Here is a 20729-nt window from a genome sequence, read left to right as displayed (position 1 = left end):
AAAATATGAATAATAAGGTAAATAAACAAGTTCAATGAAATAGCTAAAGATATGATTAACTACAAATGGATTGACACACTATAAGTATTACAGGAAATTAGAGGAGAGATCATGTATTCATTCATCAATCATTAATTGGTATTTATACAGTGCCAAGCATTATATCTTCTCTGTAGACTCTTCTTTGGGACTCTGAGCTATATATCCAATTTCCTATTTGCAACCTCCATGTATAGACCTCACAGGCATTTCAAACTTAACATGTCTTACAGTGAACTTAGATTAGCTTGCCAAATCTTCCCCTGCAGCCTTCCCCTTCTGAATGGCAACTCAGTCCTCTGGTTGTGCAGGCCAAAAAACAAACAAACAAACAAAACCAAACCAAAATACCATACATTCATCCCTCATTCCTCCCTTTCTCTCACTCTTTGTGTTCAATTTGTAAGCAACCTCTACTGGTCCTACTTTTAAAATGTATCCGAATCGACCCACTTCTTACAACCTCAGCAACTACCATCCACGTCTTTAGCTGGTATCATTGCAATAGCTTCCTGACTAATGGTCTCCCTGTTTCCACCCTGGACCCCTGGCAGCCATAGATCCTGTTACTGCCCTGCTCAAGGCCATCCAAATTAACAAACCTATAGTTAACACGGCACTTACTACCCACTAGGCACTGTTCAAAGCTCTTTACAAGTAGTAACTGAATTCTCACAATAGCCCTACACGGTAGGTCCTGTGACTCTCTGCGTTTCATCAGTGAAGAAATGCAGGCGCACTTAGGACAAGTCAAGACCACACAGCTAGTGAAGGGCAGACACAGGACTCAAACCTTGACATTCTGGCTCCACAGCCCACGCTCCTAACTTCTGTGCCTGCTCCCTCCAACGGCGTCCCTTCTCACTCTCAGAAAAAGCCCACGTCTTCATGATGGCCCGCCAAGCCTCACATGACCTGTCCCCTGTTCCCTCCACGACGTCCTTCTACTGCCTTCTCCTTGGCTCACTCAGCCACATTGGCCTCCTCACTGGTCCTCAAACACCCCAAGCTTCTTCCCGTATCAGGGACTTTCACCCTGGCTGGTCCTTCTGCCTGAGCCATTTCCGACTCACTCTTCACCTCCGTCAGGTCTTTCCCTCAAATGTCACTTTTTCAGTTAGGATGACCTCGATCCTTCTTATTGATAATCTTAATAACATATCTAGACATGATTCCAAGCACTGAACATTCTTACCTCATTAAACCCTCACAACAGCTCTGGGTTGAGGGAACTATTATCTCCACCTTACAGAGGAAAAGAGCACAGAGTAGTTAAAAAGTATGCAGAAGGTCACACGGCCGATAAGGGATGAATTCAGGATTGCAACCTAGAGTCTCTGGCTCTAGAGCCTGTGTTCTTACACACACACCCACACACGATCAATATACAAAATTTGGTGACTAGTGGTTGATGGGAAAGTAAGAGAATAGAAAATCAGTTTGCTCAGAAGCTTGTAGCCAGAGTGAGAAGGCGATTAGCATATCAGGTTAAAGGAGGATGCAAGGTAGGGGGTTTAGATGATCAGTTTCCAGAGCGCCGTTTCTCAGAGCGTCATCCACCACGCTCTCCATCGGAATCTCAGAATCTGAGATTCTCAGAAACACTCAGGGGGTGTTTGCTAACAGTGCAGATTCCTCAGCTCCACTCCAGACATTCTCATGTAGAGTCATTGGGGCCAGGAGCCCAAGGATTAGTATAAATAAGAACTCCTGGATGGACCTAGAGATTGTCATACGGAGCGAAGTAAGTCAGACAAAGACAAATGTCATGTGATATTGCTTATATGTGGAATCGAAAAAAAGGGTACAAATGAACTTCTCTACAAAACAGAAATAGAGTTAGAGAATCTGTAGAAAACAAACTTATGGTTACCAGTGGGTAAGGGGGGGGAGGGATAAACTGGAAGATTGGGACTGACACTACTATATATAAAATAGATAACTAATAAGGACCTACTGTAGAGCACAGGGAACTCTACTCAATACTCTGTAATGTCCTATATGGGAAAATAATCTTAAAAAGAGTGCAAATAGGTATATGTATAACAGATTCACTTTGCTGTACACCTGAAACTAATACAACATTGTAAATCAACTATACTCCAATAAAAATTTAAAAACATAAAGAACTCCTAGGTGATTTTGAAACACATTCAAGGTTTCAAACCACCATCTTGGAAAATAGGAAATCGTTTCATTGACTTAAACTAGGACACTAAGCGTCACAACCCTAATATAGTAATTCCATAATGAGATCTTCAAAATATACAAGCACAGTAAAATTTTGCCACTTAGGACGGGGATCTCGGATGGGTTTGTTCATTGGTGGATTCCAAGTACCTAGAACAGTGGTTGGCCAATAGTGCATCGGCAACAAATAGTTGTGGAGTGTGTGAAGTTTCAAGCGGCACAGAGGAAACGTTCAAGTTGCACAATAACTTTCTATGAGCGTATTTTACTCTGAGTGGTCCAACATTTCCATCAGACTTCTCATAAAAATTCACGCTTCTCAGTTTTATCATTATTTCCTTAGAGACATGAACAGAGTGAAAAAGTATATTGGCTTTTGTAATAATTGATCTAAGTGTGACCTGAGGCTCTGGCGTTGGGCAGCTGTGTGATATAAACAAGGTATTCGATCTTTCTGAACCTGTTTTCCTCATCAATAAATCCATCATCACCTCATTTAATGTCAGTAAAGGTATCCTATGAATTAAAAGGATCTTTGAAAAAAACAGGGCATTGTTATTAAGTGAATGTATTATTTTTTATTTCTCAATTACTTTGAAAAACAGTTTTAGGGGCAAATTTCTAGCTGCAAAATTTTATAGTCTAATTAGTAAAATTAGGAAAACTGACTGCTTTAATGACTGAGCTGGCATGAGTAATACACATAGCTATAGAATGTGTTACTGCTATTAAGAGTTAAACTTGGAGCACAAATGTGTCAAATCCTTTTAAATTTAATTTGTGAAAACTTATGGGAAAATGAGTATGAAAATATTCCCACTAAGTGTTTCCTCTTAGAGATCATCATAGCCCAACAGTTGAAGAACAGTCTTGCCCTTTTGAAAACCAGGTATTGATTTGTTGGAGAAATTGGCATAGAATGTTATAGCTTAGTATTCTGTCCGTCAAAGGCAGGCTAAATGACTTTCATTTAAAAACTTTTAGTGTAACAGGTATTTATCATTCATTATTTACTGCATCCTTGATATCTGAACATTGAAATCTAAGAGAAAAAAGTCGATTGTGCTGAAACCACGCAGACTTCAACGCCTCCCCAGTTTTGGAAACTTTAGCACACTACTTCCATCCCAACGTTGAATTTCAGTGACTAGGCAAATCTCTCCCTGAACCTAAAGTAAGGAGAGACTAACCTGTACTTTATTCTTGCTGATCAAACAGACACACAAAGAAGGAGTAACACTATTATAATTAAAGCACAGACAAAAATGTAATTTGACAAGTGGCAAGAAACAGCTTTCTAATTAAAACACCATGCATTCCACAAAATTCTCAAAAACTTCATTCTGATTTTATGTGTAAGTTAAGCGTTTTGGAAAGGCATTTCCACAGCAGCATTGGAAATAAAGGCCTCAAATACTTTGAAGTTAGAGATCTAAGTACCAACATTTACACAACTCGATGGGTTACATGTGATATAAAAATATCTATCTGGGGCTCTACTTTCAAATTTGAGTTATAAAATAAAATCCGCTTAATTAAACAAGACTTCAAAATTTTCTGTTTCTGCACAAAAGTTAATAACAGCATACAAAATGTTAGGCAGAAGACAGTTTCTCAGAGACCAATAAACTGCACACTTTCATGACAGATCTAAGAGAAAGAAAACCAGTTCTCTGAATAATACAGGAAACAATTTTGAAAGATTTTCCCCGAACAGGAAAGCACAGTAGTAAACTCTAGGTCACACATTTCTTTATCTGAAAACCCAAACCTCGAATGGCAACCTCATTTCTATAATAACCGTTTCATCAACGGAGGCTGCTCTGCCACAGATACCATACCATTATGATGAGGGTTCTGGGTCTACTCATTTCATCGTCACTTTCCAGAGGCAAAATTTCATGGGATGGTTCCTCCTGGCGTCGTCTACAAATGTGTGGACAGCTCCTCTGGACCACAGAACGAAAAGCCTGAAGCAGAACAATGCTGGCAGCGCAGCCCATCGCTGCATCCTGGAGCCCACAAAATAACTTCTATGTTGATGCTATGTTTGAAAACAGTGGCTCCTTGTCCCTGAAAACAGCCTACATTGCAGCTGCAGCGAGCTCACTCTCCAATCACTTCCTTGAGCTCTGATCATCTGATCACTGCCAAATAGCTTGGATGCAGAGATGGGAAAGATTTGATCCACCGAAACTGAACACACTCAGGGATATTAGAGCATTTCGCTCAGACAGCATTGCTCAGTTCATTTCAAGAGCATGTTTCCTGTTCATTACAGCGATTCTCTTCGATTCTGGTTTCAGAGGTCTGAATAAATATATCTTTCCCTCTCAGACACTTAAACAAATCACTCTTTTTCACATTAAACAACTGAAAAATTGACTTCACACTAACATTTTTTTTTAAGGTAAATGAGTGTCATACAAAGAGTGACATGATTGTTTTCAAATGTGAAAACTTCCAGAAGTAAACTTTATTAGACACCTTACTAAGTGACTGGGGTTTTACTTATCAGAGCTCAGAAGTTCCAGAAATGAAATGGGCTCATCTGAAACATGCAGTCCGCTGAATCAAAATGATTTATCAAAAGTATGCACGCATTAACCAAACCCATGTGAGTGACACCAGTGTTCCCCCTGTGATTTCCTCTCAATAGCATGCTTGTTCTGTTCCCACACATGCAGTTCTGCAGCCTAATACATTTTTATATTTACACAGGCGGCTCGCAGGGCTGAAAATATCTCTATTACTGAGGTCAGGCAGGGAGCTCCACCAAGCTGACCTCTTCGGAAAAGCAGCTGTACAGCATTTTCACATCCTATCAGTAAGAATTCAAGGCTTCAGGAAGGACTTTGAGGTCTTTGGTAGTTAAGAGTCTAGGACTCCCTGACTCCTGTGAGACTAGTGACTTAGGAGGGAACCGGAGAGATGCTTAGAAGTCACGTGACCTGCCTGGAATGGCCTCAAGATCTAATGGTATACTCTAAGAGAATAGGACAGCAAGGGATGCTTGCACCAAAAATATCTCGTGGAAAATAGATTTTGCTTACAAATGAAGAAACTATGAAATCCCCGGTAGGATTTTTCAATGTCGAGATCTTTCCGTTTAGCTAATCCTTTTGGTGTAACTCTTGGAGATTCAAAAATGTTTTCTTTGGTTTCTGGGCTCCGCAGAGCAGAGGGTGTTGCAGGAAGTTTGGAGGTTTGTTTTGCTCTAAGGTGTGACCCCAGTGAAGTGGCTTTCGCAGAGGCATCTAGCAGAAGGCTCAATTAGGCATTAATTGCTCCGTAATCTGTCACAACACAGCCTCGTTTTAATTGGTATGTTTGCCAGAGAAGTAAAACATTTTTTTTTCTTTTAAGAGGTACTGGCTACCAGTAGTTTTTCATCTCCCTATGTTTTCAGCAAACATATTTTAGTGCGGCTGGAAAAAGAAGAAAAAAATGCTAATGATGCTGGCAAGTCCCTGAACTCCCTCCGGACCTTTGTCAGAGTGCCCGGGTGCTAATCTAAACCATTTTTTTTACTCCAAACAACTAGGGCATTTACAGAAGAGAGGTCACAATTTAGCCTGTCTGGCTTGTGTATTGAATATCTATATAAATGGTGTCCACCAGAGACAAAGCATCGAGTGGGTTTCCATGATTATGAATGTGTCTTTTCAAATAGGATTGCTCCTCGGGGCTCCCTGGATGTCGGTGCTCACCCTGTCCACCCACTCCCATACCCCATGACCTATCACTCTCCAACCATTCTCTCGGGTTCTGGTCATCTGCTCATGACCGAACAGCTCGAATGCAGCAAGACACGGACTGGAGGTGCTTAAACACTCCAGCAACTCCTGTGGGGAACAGGAAAGGGAAGGTGGATCCCTCAGTTGCACACCATGGGCTTGGCAGGGAAGAGGCAGTTTGATACCAAATTCCTTTCTAGCCACCTCTCGCTAAGTCTGGCTAACCTCTAGGGTGGCTTTTGGAGTCAGATGTTTTGGCAGATGACAAAGTCTTGGGGGGAAAAAGCGATGTGCTTTCTAGCTATTAGAGTCCTGCTCTATTCATCGATCCCTGTTTTGCCTCTGAGGAATTCATCCGTTATTGATGCACTGCTATTATGGACAGAGTCTCAGAATTCTCTCTCTCTCTCTCTCTCTCTCTCTCTCAACTTCCAGCATCAAGGAAAGGGAACCTCCAAGAATTAGTTTCTTGTGAATTCATTACACACTACAGTTACCCAATGGACAAGAGACCAGAAGGATGAAAATCAGAGAATAATAGCTGGACATACAGTCCAGCGTTTTATGAAAATTTTCAAACGTGCAGCAAAATTGCAAGAAAGGGATCAGATTCTGAGCTCTAAGTTTGAAATAGTAAATTAAGCTGGAGGTGCGGTAGGGTGGGGGAAGAGATAGAAATCAACCCACAGACATAAGGGACCTTTTTTCCCTCACATTTGGCATAGATGTTGACACACAGGAAATAGTAAAAAAGGAAGAATCAACTCCCCACAGGTGTCTGCCATTTTCTTTGAAGTATTAACCAAATGAATCATTAACTTGGCCTTCAAGCATTAAATGTGCACCGAACACTATTGCTGACAGCAGGACGTTATCTTAGAAAACAAACATGCCCTCAGATGCAAATACTGTAATTGAGAAATGAAGTATGTATGTTTCCTTCCCTTCTTCCCAAAGTCCAAGTGAAGTGACAACAGAGCGGCATAAAAGGGAACATATTAATGACAGTGAGAAAGTTGGGGGCGGGATGGATCTTCGAGCAGATGAGAGTTTTCAGAGTTTCTCTGAAAGATGAAAAGTGAACATGGTCACATGGATCAATAACCAAAAATGAAGGATGAATAACAGCTTCCAGGGCAGGAGAAGGCCGTGCAAAGAGGAGCCACAGTTTTCAACAGAGCCCTGGAGGGGGCCCTCCAAGCTCGAGGAAAGTAGGCACTGGGTGTGAGAGAGTAGCTAGTGGACCCTACCCCTCACCCCAGCAGACAGAACTTTAGAGCACAGTAGCTCTCTGCAGAAGGGCAAAAGATTCCAGAATAAGTAGCCCAGGTGTCAGGTCCCCTTGGCCGGTGGAAGTGGGCATGTCTACAGCCTGCCCGCCTGGCTCACACACACTCTGAAGAAAAGATGGCAATGGGCACACCTGTCAGCTTGAGAGCTGAGAGTCAGGTATCAGTCTGAACCTAGTGAAGAAGGGGGCCTCTAGGGCTTTTCTCCCTGTTCCCAGAGCTGGAGGGCAGAGCACTCAGGCTACCCAAACTAAGTAGAACCCTCCTTATATTTGGATTTATTCATAGAGGAACTGACAGTGTATGTACTGAGCCACAAGGTCCAAGTCTAACTGATCCCGGTGGCAGCCTGGAGGAAGAGGCGGCAGCAGAAGGCAGTAGAAAGGCTCCCAGTGAGCTGCAGAGTCAGACACACTCCTGCTCAGTCAAGGCTCTGCCACCCATAAGCTGTGTACTCTCGAGCAAGTCGTTTAACCTCTCTGAGCCTTGAGAGTATCCGCTGTAACATGGAGATAATCCTTTACACCTGTCAGGATGTCGGCGGGAGGAGAGTACCTGAAAAGACTGGTACAGAGGGACTTCCCCATGGCACGGTGGTTAAGACTCCACGCTCCCAATGCAGGGGGCCTGGGTTCGATCCCTGCTCAGGGAACTAGATCCCACATGCATGCTGCAACTAAGAGTTCGCTATGCCGCAACTAAGGAGCCGGCGAGCTGCAACTAAGGAGCCTGCCCGCTGCAATTAAGACCCGGTGCAACCAAATAAATAAATAAAAAGACCAATAGAGAGCCTGGCCCGTAATCATCATTCACTGAGCAAGTGTGAGACTACCTGTGCTGATGGGGAGGGTGAAAGCTCGGTCTCCTCCCCAAAGCCTCCAGGTTCGGCTTAAACATGACACTGCCGCCGAGAAGCCTCCCCTGACAGACCTCGTCTCACAGCCCGAGGTAATCAGGAAGCGCAGTCCCATCACTGCACCCTGTGGGCTTCTTTCCTAACACATAAGCTGAAATTACATTCCGATGGATTTCATTTTTAAGAGCTGTCGTCCCCTCTCTGTAAGAGCTGGGATTGTGCTTCGTTCACTATAGGCCCTGTGTAACCACGCAGTAGATGCTCAGTGAATAATAACAATAATAATAATGAAACTTATAATAAAGCAAGCCCTTCCACAGCACTTCTTATGCACCAGGCACAGTTCTACTTAATATTTACACATACTGATTCATTTACATCTCCATTATGAGGTCGTGCTCTGACCACCCCCATTTTACAGGTGAGGAAACTGAGGCACAGAGAAATTAAGTGACTTGCTCCTAGACTCACAGCTATTTAAGTGGCAGAGCCAGAATCTGAACTGAGTCTGAGCCTTTGAAAACCAATTCTGAAAGCCAAATATATGCCAAGTAAACCTTGTATCTTCCAAAGGTGGATTTATACCAGAGAAACATTTGGCACATGGCAAAGTGTAGGGACGCAACCCCGGAACATCCCCCGTGAGAGCTGGTTTGTCCTTCAGAGGAAAATTTGTGATGTTTCCTTGGATTACAGTTTCAGAAGGCAGCTAGTAGTGTCAGCAAGCTGTTTGGGGTGATCATTTAAATTGCATTTTAAAACATTTGAAAATGTAATGAATTTGATAAGATAATTTTTAAAAAGGCGTGCTCTGTTTATGTGTGAAGCATTCATTGGCAGAAATGACTCACCTGTCGAAACTGGCTCTGAAAGCACACAGTTCGAATACGGAATTGTGATTGGCTTGCTTTGTAACTCCCTGATGCGACATCTGTCCTTACATACAAAGATGCTGGTTAACACCAAAATGCCCCAAGAGGCTACTCTGGGTCCAACAAGAATGAAGCCATCACCCTAGGACACCCTTTGAGCCTGGACATAGCTCCAGGAAGAAGTCTACTGCCACTCCCCCTGGAATCCATTGGAAGCTGACAGCCTGAACACCTTGCTGTTCACAGGGAAGCAGCCACCTGCTTTTCTGGGCCAGCATGAGAATTTGGTGGGGACTAGGAAATTGGTGGAGTGGAACTGCCCCCAGTCTTTGTTGCCCCCTCCTTCACCACCAGCACTATTCTATACAGAGTTGTGTGATGGAAAGAAACTGGAGATCAAGGTAGAAACTTCCATCCACTTCTTTAAGTTGGAGCACAGCCTTTCCATGGGAACTCAGTGCTTCGTGGAGTGAATCAATCAATATGTAACGAAAACAAACTCCCCCTCTTCTTCCTCATCATTATCACCCTCAAAGTCTGAATCCTGCTGGGCTGCTTTGTAAGTTTTCCAGAGGCTCAGCAATTGTTCCCAAGTGAAAGTGACCCCAAAGGAGGAGAAGCCTCATAGATTAAAAGCAACTTGGGCGGGCTTCCCTGGTGGCACAGTGGTTGAGAGTCCGCCTGCCGATGCGGGGGACACGAGTTCGTGCCCTGGTCCGGGAAGATCCCACATGCCGCGGAGCGGCTGGGCCCGTGAGCCATGGCCACTGAGTCTGCGCGTCCGGAGCCTGTGCTCCACGACGGGAGAGGCCACAACAGTGAAAGGCCCACATACCGCAAAAAAAAAAAAAAAAAAAAAAAGCAACTGGGGCTTTAACCCCAAGCTGAGTAAAACCAGGTCACGGAGCTGACCACTTTCCCAGGGCAGGGATTAGAATGAATCTTTTAACTTGTCTGTTTCCAGATGGGTAAGTCCCCTCAGGTATATAAACTCAATTAAATGGATAGGAGGGAGTCGATCAGTGCTTTCTTAGCTAGAAAGTGGAAAATACAACCCAGCGAAATGATGCTCCCTGAGGCCCAGTGGCTCTTTACCAACTTGCATCTTTGCCTCTCCTGGTGCTACTTCTACTCAAGAGCTTGGGACTTGTCTATTTTGATAGTAACCATGACCTCTTTTTCCCCATCTGTGATTTGTAAAGTTCTCTTCTTTCAGCTTCTCTCTCTTCATTTTCACTTAATTATAGTGGCCTCCTCTTTACAGGCATCTTTCGCACGCGCTGACATTTATTGAGTTGTACAATTAATTAATCACTTTGGAAACAGGCACACTGTTCGTTCATTTAAGAAATCCAGGTGCTGCTGCCAAGCTCTTCTTTGTCTTCATTTCCCTCCTTCTGGCACCAGCCCGGCTTAAAAGGAGAGTACTCTTCGGTTGGTACATTTAGATGCATCAGAAAATTATCCTGCATCCCTCTCTGGGTGGCTTCCTCATCAGCAGCTTCCTGCAGAATGTGTGGATAACGTCAATGTTCCATTAATATCATACCTTACATTTCTCAGGCTTCTACGTTTGACTGAATGCTTGTCAGGTCAGAATAAATCTTTCTTATTCTTAGTAGAAGATGGTATAGTGTTGCAGTAAGACAAAGGCTCAGGAAGCAGACTGCCAAATTTAAATCCCTGTTGAGACACTTGCTACCTTTGGGACTTAAAGCAAACATTTTAAACCTCAGTTTCCTCATCTGTTAAATGAATGAGTACTCAGGAGGATCTAATCGCCATGTCAGTGCCTGGCACAGTGCCAGACTCATGGTAAGTAAGTATTCAATACATGCGAGTTAGTTATTACTAGAAGAGAGAAGATCTAAGGATTTCAAACATTGCTTGCTTTTTCCCTGTCCCTTTCACAAGTGGTGTTTTTAAAAAATCTCTGGACTCTTCCTTGTTGAGTAACACACGATGTTCCCTGTGTGATGGAGGAACGAGGGTATTGGGCATGCCTCCTCCGTGCTTTGAAGTTAGCTCCCATGGTAACATGAGACAAGTTCCATAACCCCTTCCCAGTGCTTTTCCATGAATAAACACATTTGAAATAATATAATAATACCTCACTTACCCAGAGGGCACTCATTTTGCAACCTCAACTATTCTGATCACAGCCAAGCCCCGGGAAGCAAGAGAAACAACCTCTGCAGGGCCAGAAAGAGACAGCACCCGATTCATTAATCTGGGAAGGTTACAGGAGTGGTTTAGAGGAGGGGTCTTTGTACATTTACCCATTTACAGCCACCTTAGACAGGATTCCAAAGAGGCTGCTGAACGAAGCTTGCAACAGCCTTTGACCAGAAGCACTATAATTCTGACTTGCCTTGGTCCAGTGGGAACAGGGCCGAGCCACTTAGAACTGGAAGGATGTCCCTGCTGAGGGATGGAGTGCTGACAGCCTCTAGCTTCTTCAGAGGGTTGCGGTGGTCCCAGCAATTAAGCCAGCGGGCTACCGAGACCCATGCCACTAGATGGGGTTGCGGACTGTGTATCTGGAGCAGAGATGAGGGTTCATGGTTCTAGCTTGGTACCTGGGAAGTGATTCGAAGTTTGAATCCTCTGAACCTTATTTTCCTCAATTTTACAACAGAACTAAGATGACCTCTTTTGCAGAGTTATTATAACAAAAGACATGCTATGTAGGAAACACTGGCATAGATGGTAGATTTTATCACTCTTTTACCTGCATTATTAATAAAACTATTATGTTTATTATCATTATTATTCCAAGAAAGTGCCAAAGAGGGTAAGTAACAGTCCTGTAAGTCAAGGTTCAACGCTAATACGGTCACATGTAAACACACAAACAAAAGAGAGAGCCTTGGCACTAGAATGAACTGGCAAGGTCAAGAGTGAGGTGAGGCAGGAAGCGTTCTTGGCTCCTTTACACCACCTAGTTGCCTGAGTCCAACTAACTTAAAGGTACAAGCACCCACAAAAGGAAGGGCTGACAAAACAGACTGACAAAAGTAAAGGAAATCAGTATCCCTAGCATCTGGGACCATAAACATCATAAAGGTCGTAAATTGTACAGTGTTCTAGTCCAGGGCAATAATGAGAGCTCACGATAATGACACTGGTGCATCAGGAAAAGTCAAATTATGTCCAGGGGCGACAGCTTCAGAAGGAAGAGAAACCTGTGAAACATTCGAGATAAACTTCTGCCAGAGACTGCTTTTAGTTTTTAAAAGTTTATGATTAAATGGGGTCAATTTTGTGATCTTCCCAAGTTAGCTATGTAAAAAATGTTCTCAGCTGAGGCTGGATCAATGAACTATTAACTGTACTTTCAGTACTTGCTCTATTTTATTTTCTGTGTTCATTTCTTACCCCTTTGAATTGTGGCCGGAATTAGCCACCCACGTCCTAAACATTCCAAGTTAAACCTCATTTACAATAAATCACGAATTGCTTTCCAAACATGAAAATGGCAGTCTTTTAAGTCATTTACAAATGTGCTTTCCAAACCGATTCAAGAGCTGAAAAGGATCATGTCAACCTGAGCAAATCTCAACTCTGCATTCTTTGCCAGGACTCAGGGGAGCAGCCCAACATATAATTTTAGAATTGGTGCAAAGCACCCAGCTCAGGCTGTTGAAAGGAAATGAGGACAAAGCAAGGTTTAAACCCAGCAGGAGAAGGAGGGGCGGAGCTATATTCAAAAGATTAACTTGATAAGATAATGTTCAGCTTCTCTTTAAACCCTAAACTACAGGATGTGGATTCTTCAAGTTTGCGTTCCTATTATCTCCGGTTGCTGCTACTGACAAATGAAGCTACTGCAGTTCTGCAGGGTGACTTGGGTACCCTGCATTCCAGTGGGATGTGATGGCCACAGCAGTGGATGGGGTTTGGGCTCCGACACTAATTAAGACTTCAGACAGTCCTTGTTACTTCTCTCTCTCTGGATCTAAGTTTGCTTGTCCATAAAGTTAGAGAGTTAGAATAGATAAGCTCAGGTTCCTTCTAGGTCTAGGGTCTAAAAGCTTTCTCCAACTGCAGATTCACAAAGACCAATAACACATGTCTGGGCTTTGGGGTCAGTCACATATAAACATACAAACAAAAGAGGGGGAGATAGAAAGAGTTGTTGCTGGTATCTCTCACATTCCCCCTGCCAATATTTTTTTTAAAGGCTACAGTGAATCACAAACAATGTTGAAAAAGAGGTAAAAGCACTCTAAAGAGTGAGGGGGAGGAGGAAAACATTGGAACTGATGTAGTGGATGGGGGTGTCCAACGAAACCCATTTCCTTTTTTTGGTGATCAAGTCGTTGGCCAAGTGAGAAGCCAAAAGGACTTTATCCTACCTGCTCCCTTCCCTGATCCAGCCCAATAGCCAGAAACTTCACCACAATGAGCTCTAACAGGTACACGGCAACGCCCTACGGAGTGGAAGCAGGATGATGGTTGGGTAATGAACGGTTAAGACTCGGTTGGCTTTTCTCCAGAGGTTGATCCTTTTGGTGTCCCACAGATCTGAGCTTGTCACTACCTGTATTTGTGACCCTGAGCAAACAACTTTTTTTTTTTTTTGCGGTACGCAGACCTCTCACTGTCGTGGCCTTTCCCGTTGCGGAGCACAGGCTCCGGACGCGCAGGCTCAGCGGCCATGGCTCACGGGCCCAGCCGCTCCGCGGCATGTGGGATCTTCCCGGACCGGGGCACGAACCCGCGTCCCCTGCATCGGCAGGCGGACTCTCAACCACCGCGCCACCAGGGAAGCCCTGAGCAAACAACCTTTTGATCTTCGTTTCCACTGCAGTGAAATGGGGGTGATGACAGTGTACCCCTACCTTATACGATGAGAAGGAGTAACTGAGATAATCCAAACGAAGTACTTAACACGCTCAACACCGTGCCCGGGACGGAGTAAGGACCCAATAAATAGAGAGCCTTTGCTATTTATGAACTCAACTCGGGGACTTTCCGAGTTGCCAGCTACACACCCAGTGAGGCAGTGTGCCTCTCACTGCTGGGCGACATTAGGAGTCATGGAGAAACAGAAAACCTCCCCTAGTAGGAGAAATCTCTAGGCTCCCAGCATTTTAGAAGAGAAGAATGTGAGACAGAATACAGGATGTTAATGTTTACCCTTTAGGCAAAGTATTGTCATCCTGTTTTCTATTCAGGAGCAGAAAGGAACAGGAGGAAGACACATTTCAGGGAACTGAATTCTGACTACGGGAAAGACTCTCCCTCCCTCCCCTTCGCCCACTATGACCCCTACCCAAGGAGGACACGGGAGCCCTGCCCTGCACTGAGGAGGGGGCTACAAAAGCCCTGCCCAGCCTGTGGCCAGCTTAACATCAGCCTGGACTACACAGTCCTTACTGGAGCCGGAAGCAGCCCGGCAGGTGGCCGAGCTGCCAGCGAACAAAGCCGCAGTGCCAATGGCCATTTTCCTCAGGGCTGCTGGATTCCGTGAGGCTGAGATCCCAGCCTCCACGCTGCCATGCTTCTACTCTGAAAAACCCTGAAACCTGGCCATACAAGGATTTCCCAAAGTCAACTGCCTGTGCCCTTAGGTCTTTAGAAGTATATGTGTGATCAGGATAGGATTCTATTACATTCCTCAAAGGCAATGCCAGATATCTCAGTGCAAATCTTAATAAAGATTTAATGTGCACCCAACCAAGGGATGAAGAGAAGGAATTTCCGATGAACGTATTTTGGCTTTTAAAGCAGTCTATCACTACACATCTATGAATAAGGACGTAGCGTTTCAGATCACTTTGTAATTCATTTAATATATCAAATTTATTTGGAAAGGAATAGCCTAACAATTTATATTATGACCACCTTTGTAGGAGGTAATGGGGCTATAAGCTTAAGAAGCAAGTTTAGGGCTTCCCTGGTGGCGCAGTGGTTGAGAGTCCGCCTGCCGATGCAGGGGACACGGGTTCGTGACCCGGTCCGGGAAGATTCCACGTGCCGCGGAGCAGCTGGGCCCGTGAGCCATGGCCGCTGAGCCTGCGCGTCCGGAGCCTGTGCTCCGCAATGGGAGAGGCCACAACAGCGAGAGGCCCGCATACCACAGAAAAAAAAAAAAGAAGCAAGTTTAACCTTGTCATCAGAGGCAGTACTGTCTAGTATATGTGCTGGGCATGGAGGACTCCGCAGAACTCCAGCCTGGTTTTGAAAGTCAGGTCTGTGTCTTCCTCGCTTGAAAATCTTCAGCAACTCACGTGACTCTTCTTCACTTTCAGACCCACCTCAGAGGACTGCTGTGAGAATTAACAGAGATAATGCATGTAAAAGTACATACGTGATATGGTAACGGCTGTTTTGGAACGGTGCTGCAAGGTCCCATCACCTGGTATTGATGTACAGCCGTGGTTTCAGATTTCTACCTATTTCCGTGCAAAGGCGGACCTACCCACCTGTGACAAACTCTGGATGAGACGGTGTGTGATCAGGAGGGCCCTTGGAATACTACTTTTAGTTATGACAGGAAGTGGACGTTGGTACACTGGTGATGAAAACATGGCTAACTGTGTGAATCTTAGTAAATTCATCATTTTCAGGATGTGGAAAGTGACCATGGCTGCATTTTAAACTTTTTTTGTGTTTTTTTTTTTTTTCAGGAAAAGGTATTGTATATGAGGGCAGGTTTTTAAGTATGCATTGCTCACACCTGTGGCCATCAACTCGCTTTAGCGTGAAAAGGACACTACTGATTTTCAAAATTCAATTTTGACAAAAACCAAGTCTGTTTAGATGAGGTGCACTTGTACGTGGCGTAGTTGCTCTTAGGCCTTTTAGCCAGTTTTGTCATTGATACTATTTGTTTCACTGGAATTGATTGTGGGATAATTTGAGTCAATGGGTAAGTTGTCCAAAATAAAAGGCTGGGCCATTACTTGGCTCAACCATTTCTCCTTCAATAAAATTCTTGCTCAAGTCTTTTGTACCAAACGGCTCACATCTTCCAGCCCTTAAACTAAATTTCTCTTAAGTCTTCTACCCACTCCAGCAAGCACCCCATCTCTCTCCTCTCCTTTCCAGCCCCACATGATAAAAGCTCACGCTATAGCTGGGGGTCAGATGCAGTGGGACCTGGTGCTCACCAGGGGTGGGGATGGGGGCGAAAGGGGATAAGCTGCCCCGTGCAACACAGAATATCAGAACTAAATCAGCAGCAAATAAATCCTAAAGACGAGGCATCCCTCAAAACTTAAGGGGACCGGTAAACACGAATCAGAACACAGCGGTTTACAGGCTGGCATGAGGGGTCTGACGCCAGAGTCCGAGTCCTGGCTCAGCCACGGATCATCAATGTGACGATGGATAAGGGACTTCACGTCTCGGTGTCTCATCTGTAAACTGAGGAAAGTAAGTGTGGTAACAGTTACAGTGGCCATATAATTGACCGTCCAAACCAGGACCCTTTTAGAGGGTGCTATTAATAATGATGCCAAGACATTGGGCATAAATAGGGGCTATGCACAGACAAACTTGGATGCACGGTCACCTTGGTGATAATTTCTAACATGGATGATTGCTATGAAAATCAAATAAGGTAAAAAAAAATCAGATAAGGTAATCCATGTGAAATCATTTAGGCGAGTGTTTGGTATAACAGTGTCAATAAATGTTAGTAACATGAGCAGGACTTAAGGGTCGAGGGGTCCAGTTTGAACAACATGACAATAAGTGCTGAGCAGCTTTCGATGTTGGTTCTTCATGGAGGTGGTTGGCTTGCAAGGAGAGCACATTTCAGGCTGGCAGGGGATGTGGGCTCCAGACATGAGGCTGGAGGAGGGGTAGGAACAAGGTCTGAGGCTTCATTAGTCATGCTGACTGAGCTTAGGGGCAGGAGAAGGAAAGAAAAGAGTTCCAACTTAGCGTTCATGTGGCCTCCCAGGAACCAGATTTCCTCTATACCTGGGATCCCTAAATCCTCACTTCTACCTTCAAAATCTACTCTAACCCCCCAAAGGCCTATTTCCACATTTCCATCTAGATATTCCGTGCCTTGCCAAGTTCAACATTGCCTCTGGGCTTTGTTTCTGAGTCACCTCTGCCTTGCAACTGTCCTGTTTTTTTTTTTTTAAAATTTTATTTTTTACTTTGTATTGGAGTATAGTTGATTCATAGTGTGTTGGTTTCAGGTGTACAGCAAAGCGAATCAGTTATACATATACATATACCTATTCTATTTCAGATTGTTTTTCCATATAGGTTATTATAGAATGTTGGGTAAAGTTCCCCACACTATACAGTAGGCCCTAGTTGATTATTTATTTTATATGTAGTAGTGGTCCTCTTGGTTTTAATGGCTGCGTCATTGTTCCTCAGACTTTGGGGTAACCTTTGCTACCTCCTTCTTCACAGTCATCCACATGCAACGGGCAACAAGTCCAGCTCACAGGCGCTGCTGACAGAGGCCAGGAGGACAGTAATCAGACAGCAGCCTGTGCTGGGAATACATGCGAAACCCAGGCCTGATGACGCAGGTGGCTCATCTCAAGAACAGTGAGCCCGAGAATTGAAGTCCAGAACTCCCAGCAAGCCAAGGAGGACCAGAGCAGAATCCAGAAAGAGAGTCACTACCAGACATGCCATGTGATCCAAAGCCATGAGAGGATTTTAGATCTGGAGACAGATTCCCAGAGGCAAGATCGGGGTCCAAAAGAGAGTGGTGAGCCCAAGGGGGCTCCAGAAGAGAGGGATGTGGGTGTGTAGGCTTGGGGATATGGACAACATTCTGTGGAACAAACATGCGTCTCTCCAGCTATCTCTTGTCTGTGTTTCCCCCAGTATAGGTTCCAAAATCTGTGAAGGTCTGTACCCTCAGATCTCCCAGGGACTTGTGAACACAGCTGCACGTCTCAATTCCTAGCGCCACCCAACGCCAGCTCTAGTTCTTATTACTTGCAATCTCATGGTATTCCAAGAGCCAGACATTGATGATTTAAAAATGGCAATCTAGGGCTTCCCTGGTGGCGCAGTGGTTGGGACACCGCCTGCCGATGCAGGGGACACGGGTTCGTGCCCCGGTCCGGGAAGATCCCACATGCCATGGAGCGGCTGGGCCCGTGAGCCATGGCCGCTGAGCCTGTGTGTCCGGAGCCTGTGCTCCGCAACGGCAAAGGCCATAACAGTGAGAAGCCCGCGTACCGCAAAAAAAAAAAAAAAAATGGCAATCTAAAAATAAATGGCAATCTATTTCCAATTTCCAATTAGAGTTACATGTTACATGAGTTATAAGTTTTCTATGTATTTTCTTAATATTTTGCTTCTCTTACTGCTTGTCTGTGAGTCAGCACGAGCAGATGAATGAAAATGAATGAACAAGTGGCAAACGGAGTTACTAAAATCATTCGGAAGCATCTGGTTTTACTTGGCTCAGCACCGTGGTGTTATTTGTATTATTGTTGTTCTTTTAAAATGTTTACTCACATCCTGCCTACATTCTCCCTAGCGTCAGAAGCAAGGCCTATCTCTGCGCACTCTCCAGCATCTTGCTCCGTCCATCATTCCCCTCCCCCTCTACTGGCTCCTTCCCCTCGGCAGCCTAAATGCTTCTCCCACAGATTATATAAACAAACTAAAAAAAACCTCTCTCAACCCTGAAAATTCTATGGCTACCGCACTCTCTCGCCTTCCCTCACAGGCAAACGACTGGAAAGCATCATCTAAAGACCCTATTTCTTTCCTTCCTCTTTTCCCATTCTTTCTTAACCCCCCCGGCACCCACTTCATCGAACTCTCTTCACCAAAGGGTCACCAGTCAGCCCAGCCATGTGATTTCTAGATGGAAAAAAGATTGCTGACATCCTTCAATGTACTTTTTCTCTTACAAAACTGTTCTTGAAATATCACTCACAGCATGAAATTTCACATGCAAACCTTCAAGGTTGCTTCCACGTGGCTATCCCAGGGAGCAGGTTCAGCTTAATGAGGTGTTAATATGTCAACGTTCCTTCCTCCCTCCCTCCTTTCCTTCCTAATAAGCATGGAAAGAAGAAAGGAAGGGAGGGAGGGAGGGAAGAAAGGAAAGGAAGACGTTTTCTCCATTTAATGAATATTTACTAAAGGTGAGTCTGTGCCAGGCACTGTCCCAGGCTCAGGCGATAGAGCAGTGAACACGGACATGAGAGCTCTTGCCCCTCGGGGCTCACATTCTGATGTCAGTCTCAAATAAAATATGATTTCCTCTTAGGAAAAGCTTACCCGTAAATACCATGATGGTGTTTAGGATTCTCTAGCCTAAAATGAGCACTGCCTGGTGTAATGTCCGTAATTTCAGAGGAGAAAAATTAAGCCCAAAGAAGCAACTTTTCCCAGGTCTCCAACCTGATAGTTACTATCTGACAATACACAGAGTAAATATTAGAATTTATTTTATTGCATGCCAAGTACTTGGAAAAACTCAGTGATGGATTGAAAGCTTTATTATGTGCGATGTAACAAGTTCCCTCTGACGGCTCTTCAGAACGCACCCTGCTTGGCGTCACAAGGTGCTGATGCAGTCACTGTTAAATTGGCAAGTGACCTTAAATTAGAAAACTACGGTCTATCAAAGGGTAAGAAAATGTGGCTTTTCATATCATACAATTTATATGCAAAAATACTGCTGGCCCCAAGGAGCTGATGCATGGTGAGTCTTCTGAAGCTACACAAATTATGTCCTATTATTTATAAAAAAGTCCTGGGGTCACTCAAGCTACACACACACATACACACACACACAATTACTAGCTTCACAGGTCATGCTTCAGTCTCATTCCTGCAGTTTCCAATGGTTCGTGGGTCTGGTTTCTAAAAACACGAGGAAAGAATCATGACTTCTGAGGAACTCTTAGTGTTGGGAAATATATATTCTGTTTATTACAGTCATTAATGGAATTGTGCTTTCCATGTATGGAAGACCAAAAGGTAAATGCTTTAACAGGGCAAGAAACAACCCACTTTATTCCTCCTTTTATTCCTCCTCTCTCTTCTTTTTTCTTTATTTTGGTAAGAACGCTCAACATGAGATCTACCCTTCTAATTAATGTTTAAGTGTACAGTACAGTATTGTTACCTATGGGCACAACGTAGTACAGCAAATCTTGAGAACCTACTCATCTTACAGAACTGAACTTCATACCCATTGATTAGCAACCCCTCTTTCCCCCTCCCCACTTTAAAAAATAAATAGATGTAGAGTGAGCAAGCCCACTTTTAAACTGTTTTGTTTTGAGCACTTCCTGTCCACAGCTCATGGAAAGTAATACCGCCAATTCTGCTAGGAGGCCAACAGAATTTCAACACAGTCACAACATCTGGAGGGTGTCTTTGCCAAAAGTAGGGCAGGATCAAGGGACTGGAATGTGAGTCCATGTGCCAGCCATGGCCTCTCTGCATTTCCTTTAGAGAAAGGGGCTTCGGAACAGTGCTCTAGCTGTTCCTAGAAAGAAAAGCAATTACTAGAAAGTGATGTGTTAATTTGGCATTGAAGGAGTTAACCTACTGAACTGGTTTAGTGCCGTTTCCTGCCAACAGTGGGGAGGCAAAGATTATTATGAGAAGTGGCATCTTATCAGCATTTTTATTTAAAAAATTTTTTTTAACTTTTTATTTTATATTGGAGTATAATTGATTAACAATGTGTTAGTTTCACGTGTAAGGCAAAGTGGTTCAATTATACATATACATGTATCTATTCTTTTTCAAATTCTTTTCCCATTTAGGTTGTTACATAATATTG

At 44.0% G+C, this 20729-nt stretch overlaps 1 protein-coding gene across 3 annotated transcripts in view; it reads right to left on the bottom strand.

Moving 5' to 3' along the window:
• Nucleotides 1-20729, bottom strand: part of DOCK10 (dedicator of cytokinesis 10) — a 280789-nt gene that overhangs the window by 205991 nt on the left and 54069 nt on the right. The window contains exon 1 of one of the 3 annotated variants that reach the window (XM_019923631.3): nt 4071-4247. The exons of the other annotated variants lie outside the window; for them this stretch is intronic. Coding sequence (XP_019779190.1) covers nt 4071-4232 — 162 coding nt within the window. The 5' untranslated portion in view covers nt 4233-4247. Of the gene's footprint in view, nt 1-4070; nt 4248-20729 lie in introns of those variants that run through there. 3 annotated transcript variants of the gene reach the window in all.

This window comes from Tursiops truncatus, chromosome 7, assembly GCF_011762595.2.
Source record: "Tursiops truncatus isolate mTurTru1 chromosome 7, mTurTru1.mat.Y, whole genome shotgun sequence".
Taxonomy (NCBI): Eukaryota; Metazoa; Chordata; class Mammalia; order Artiodactyla; family Delphinidae; genus Tursiops; species Tursiops truncatus.
Note: the sequence above shows the minus strand (reverse complement) of the source record. Positions and strands in the feature narration are given on the sequence as shown.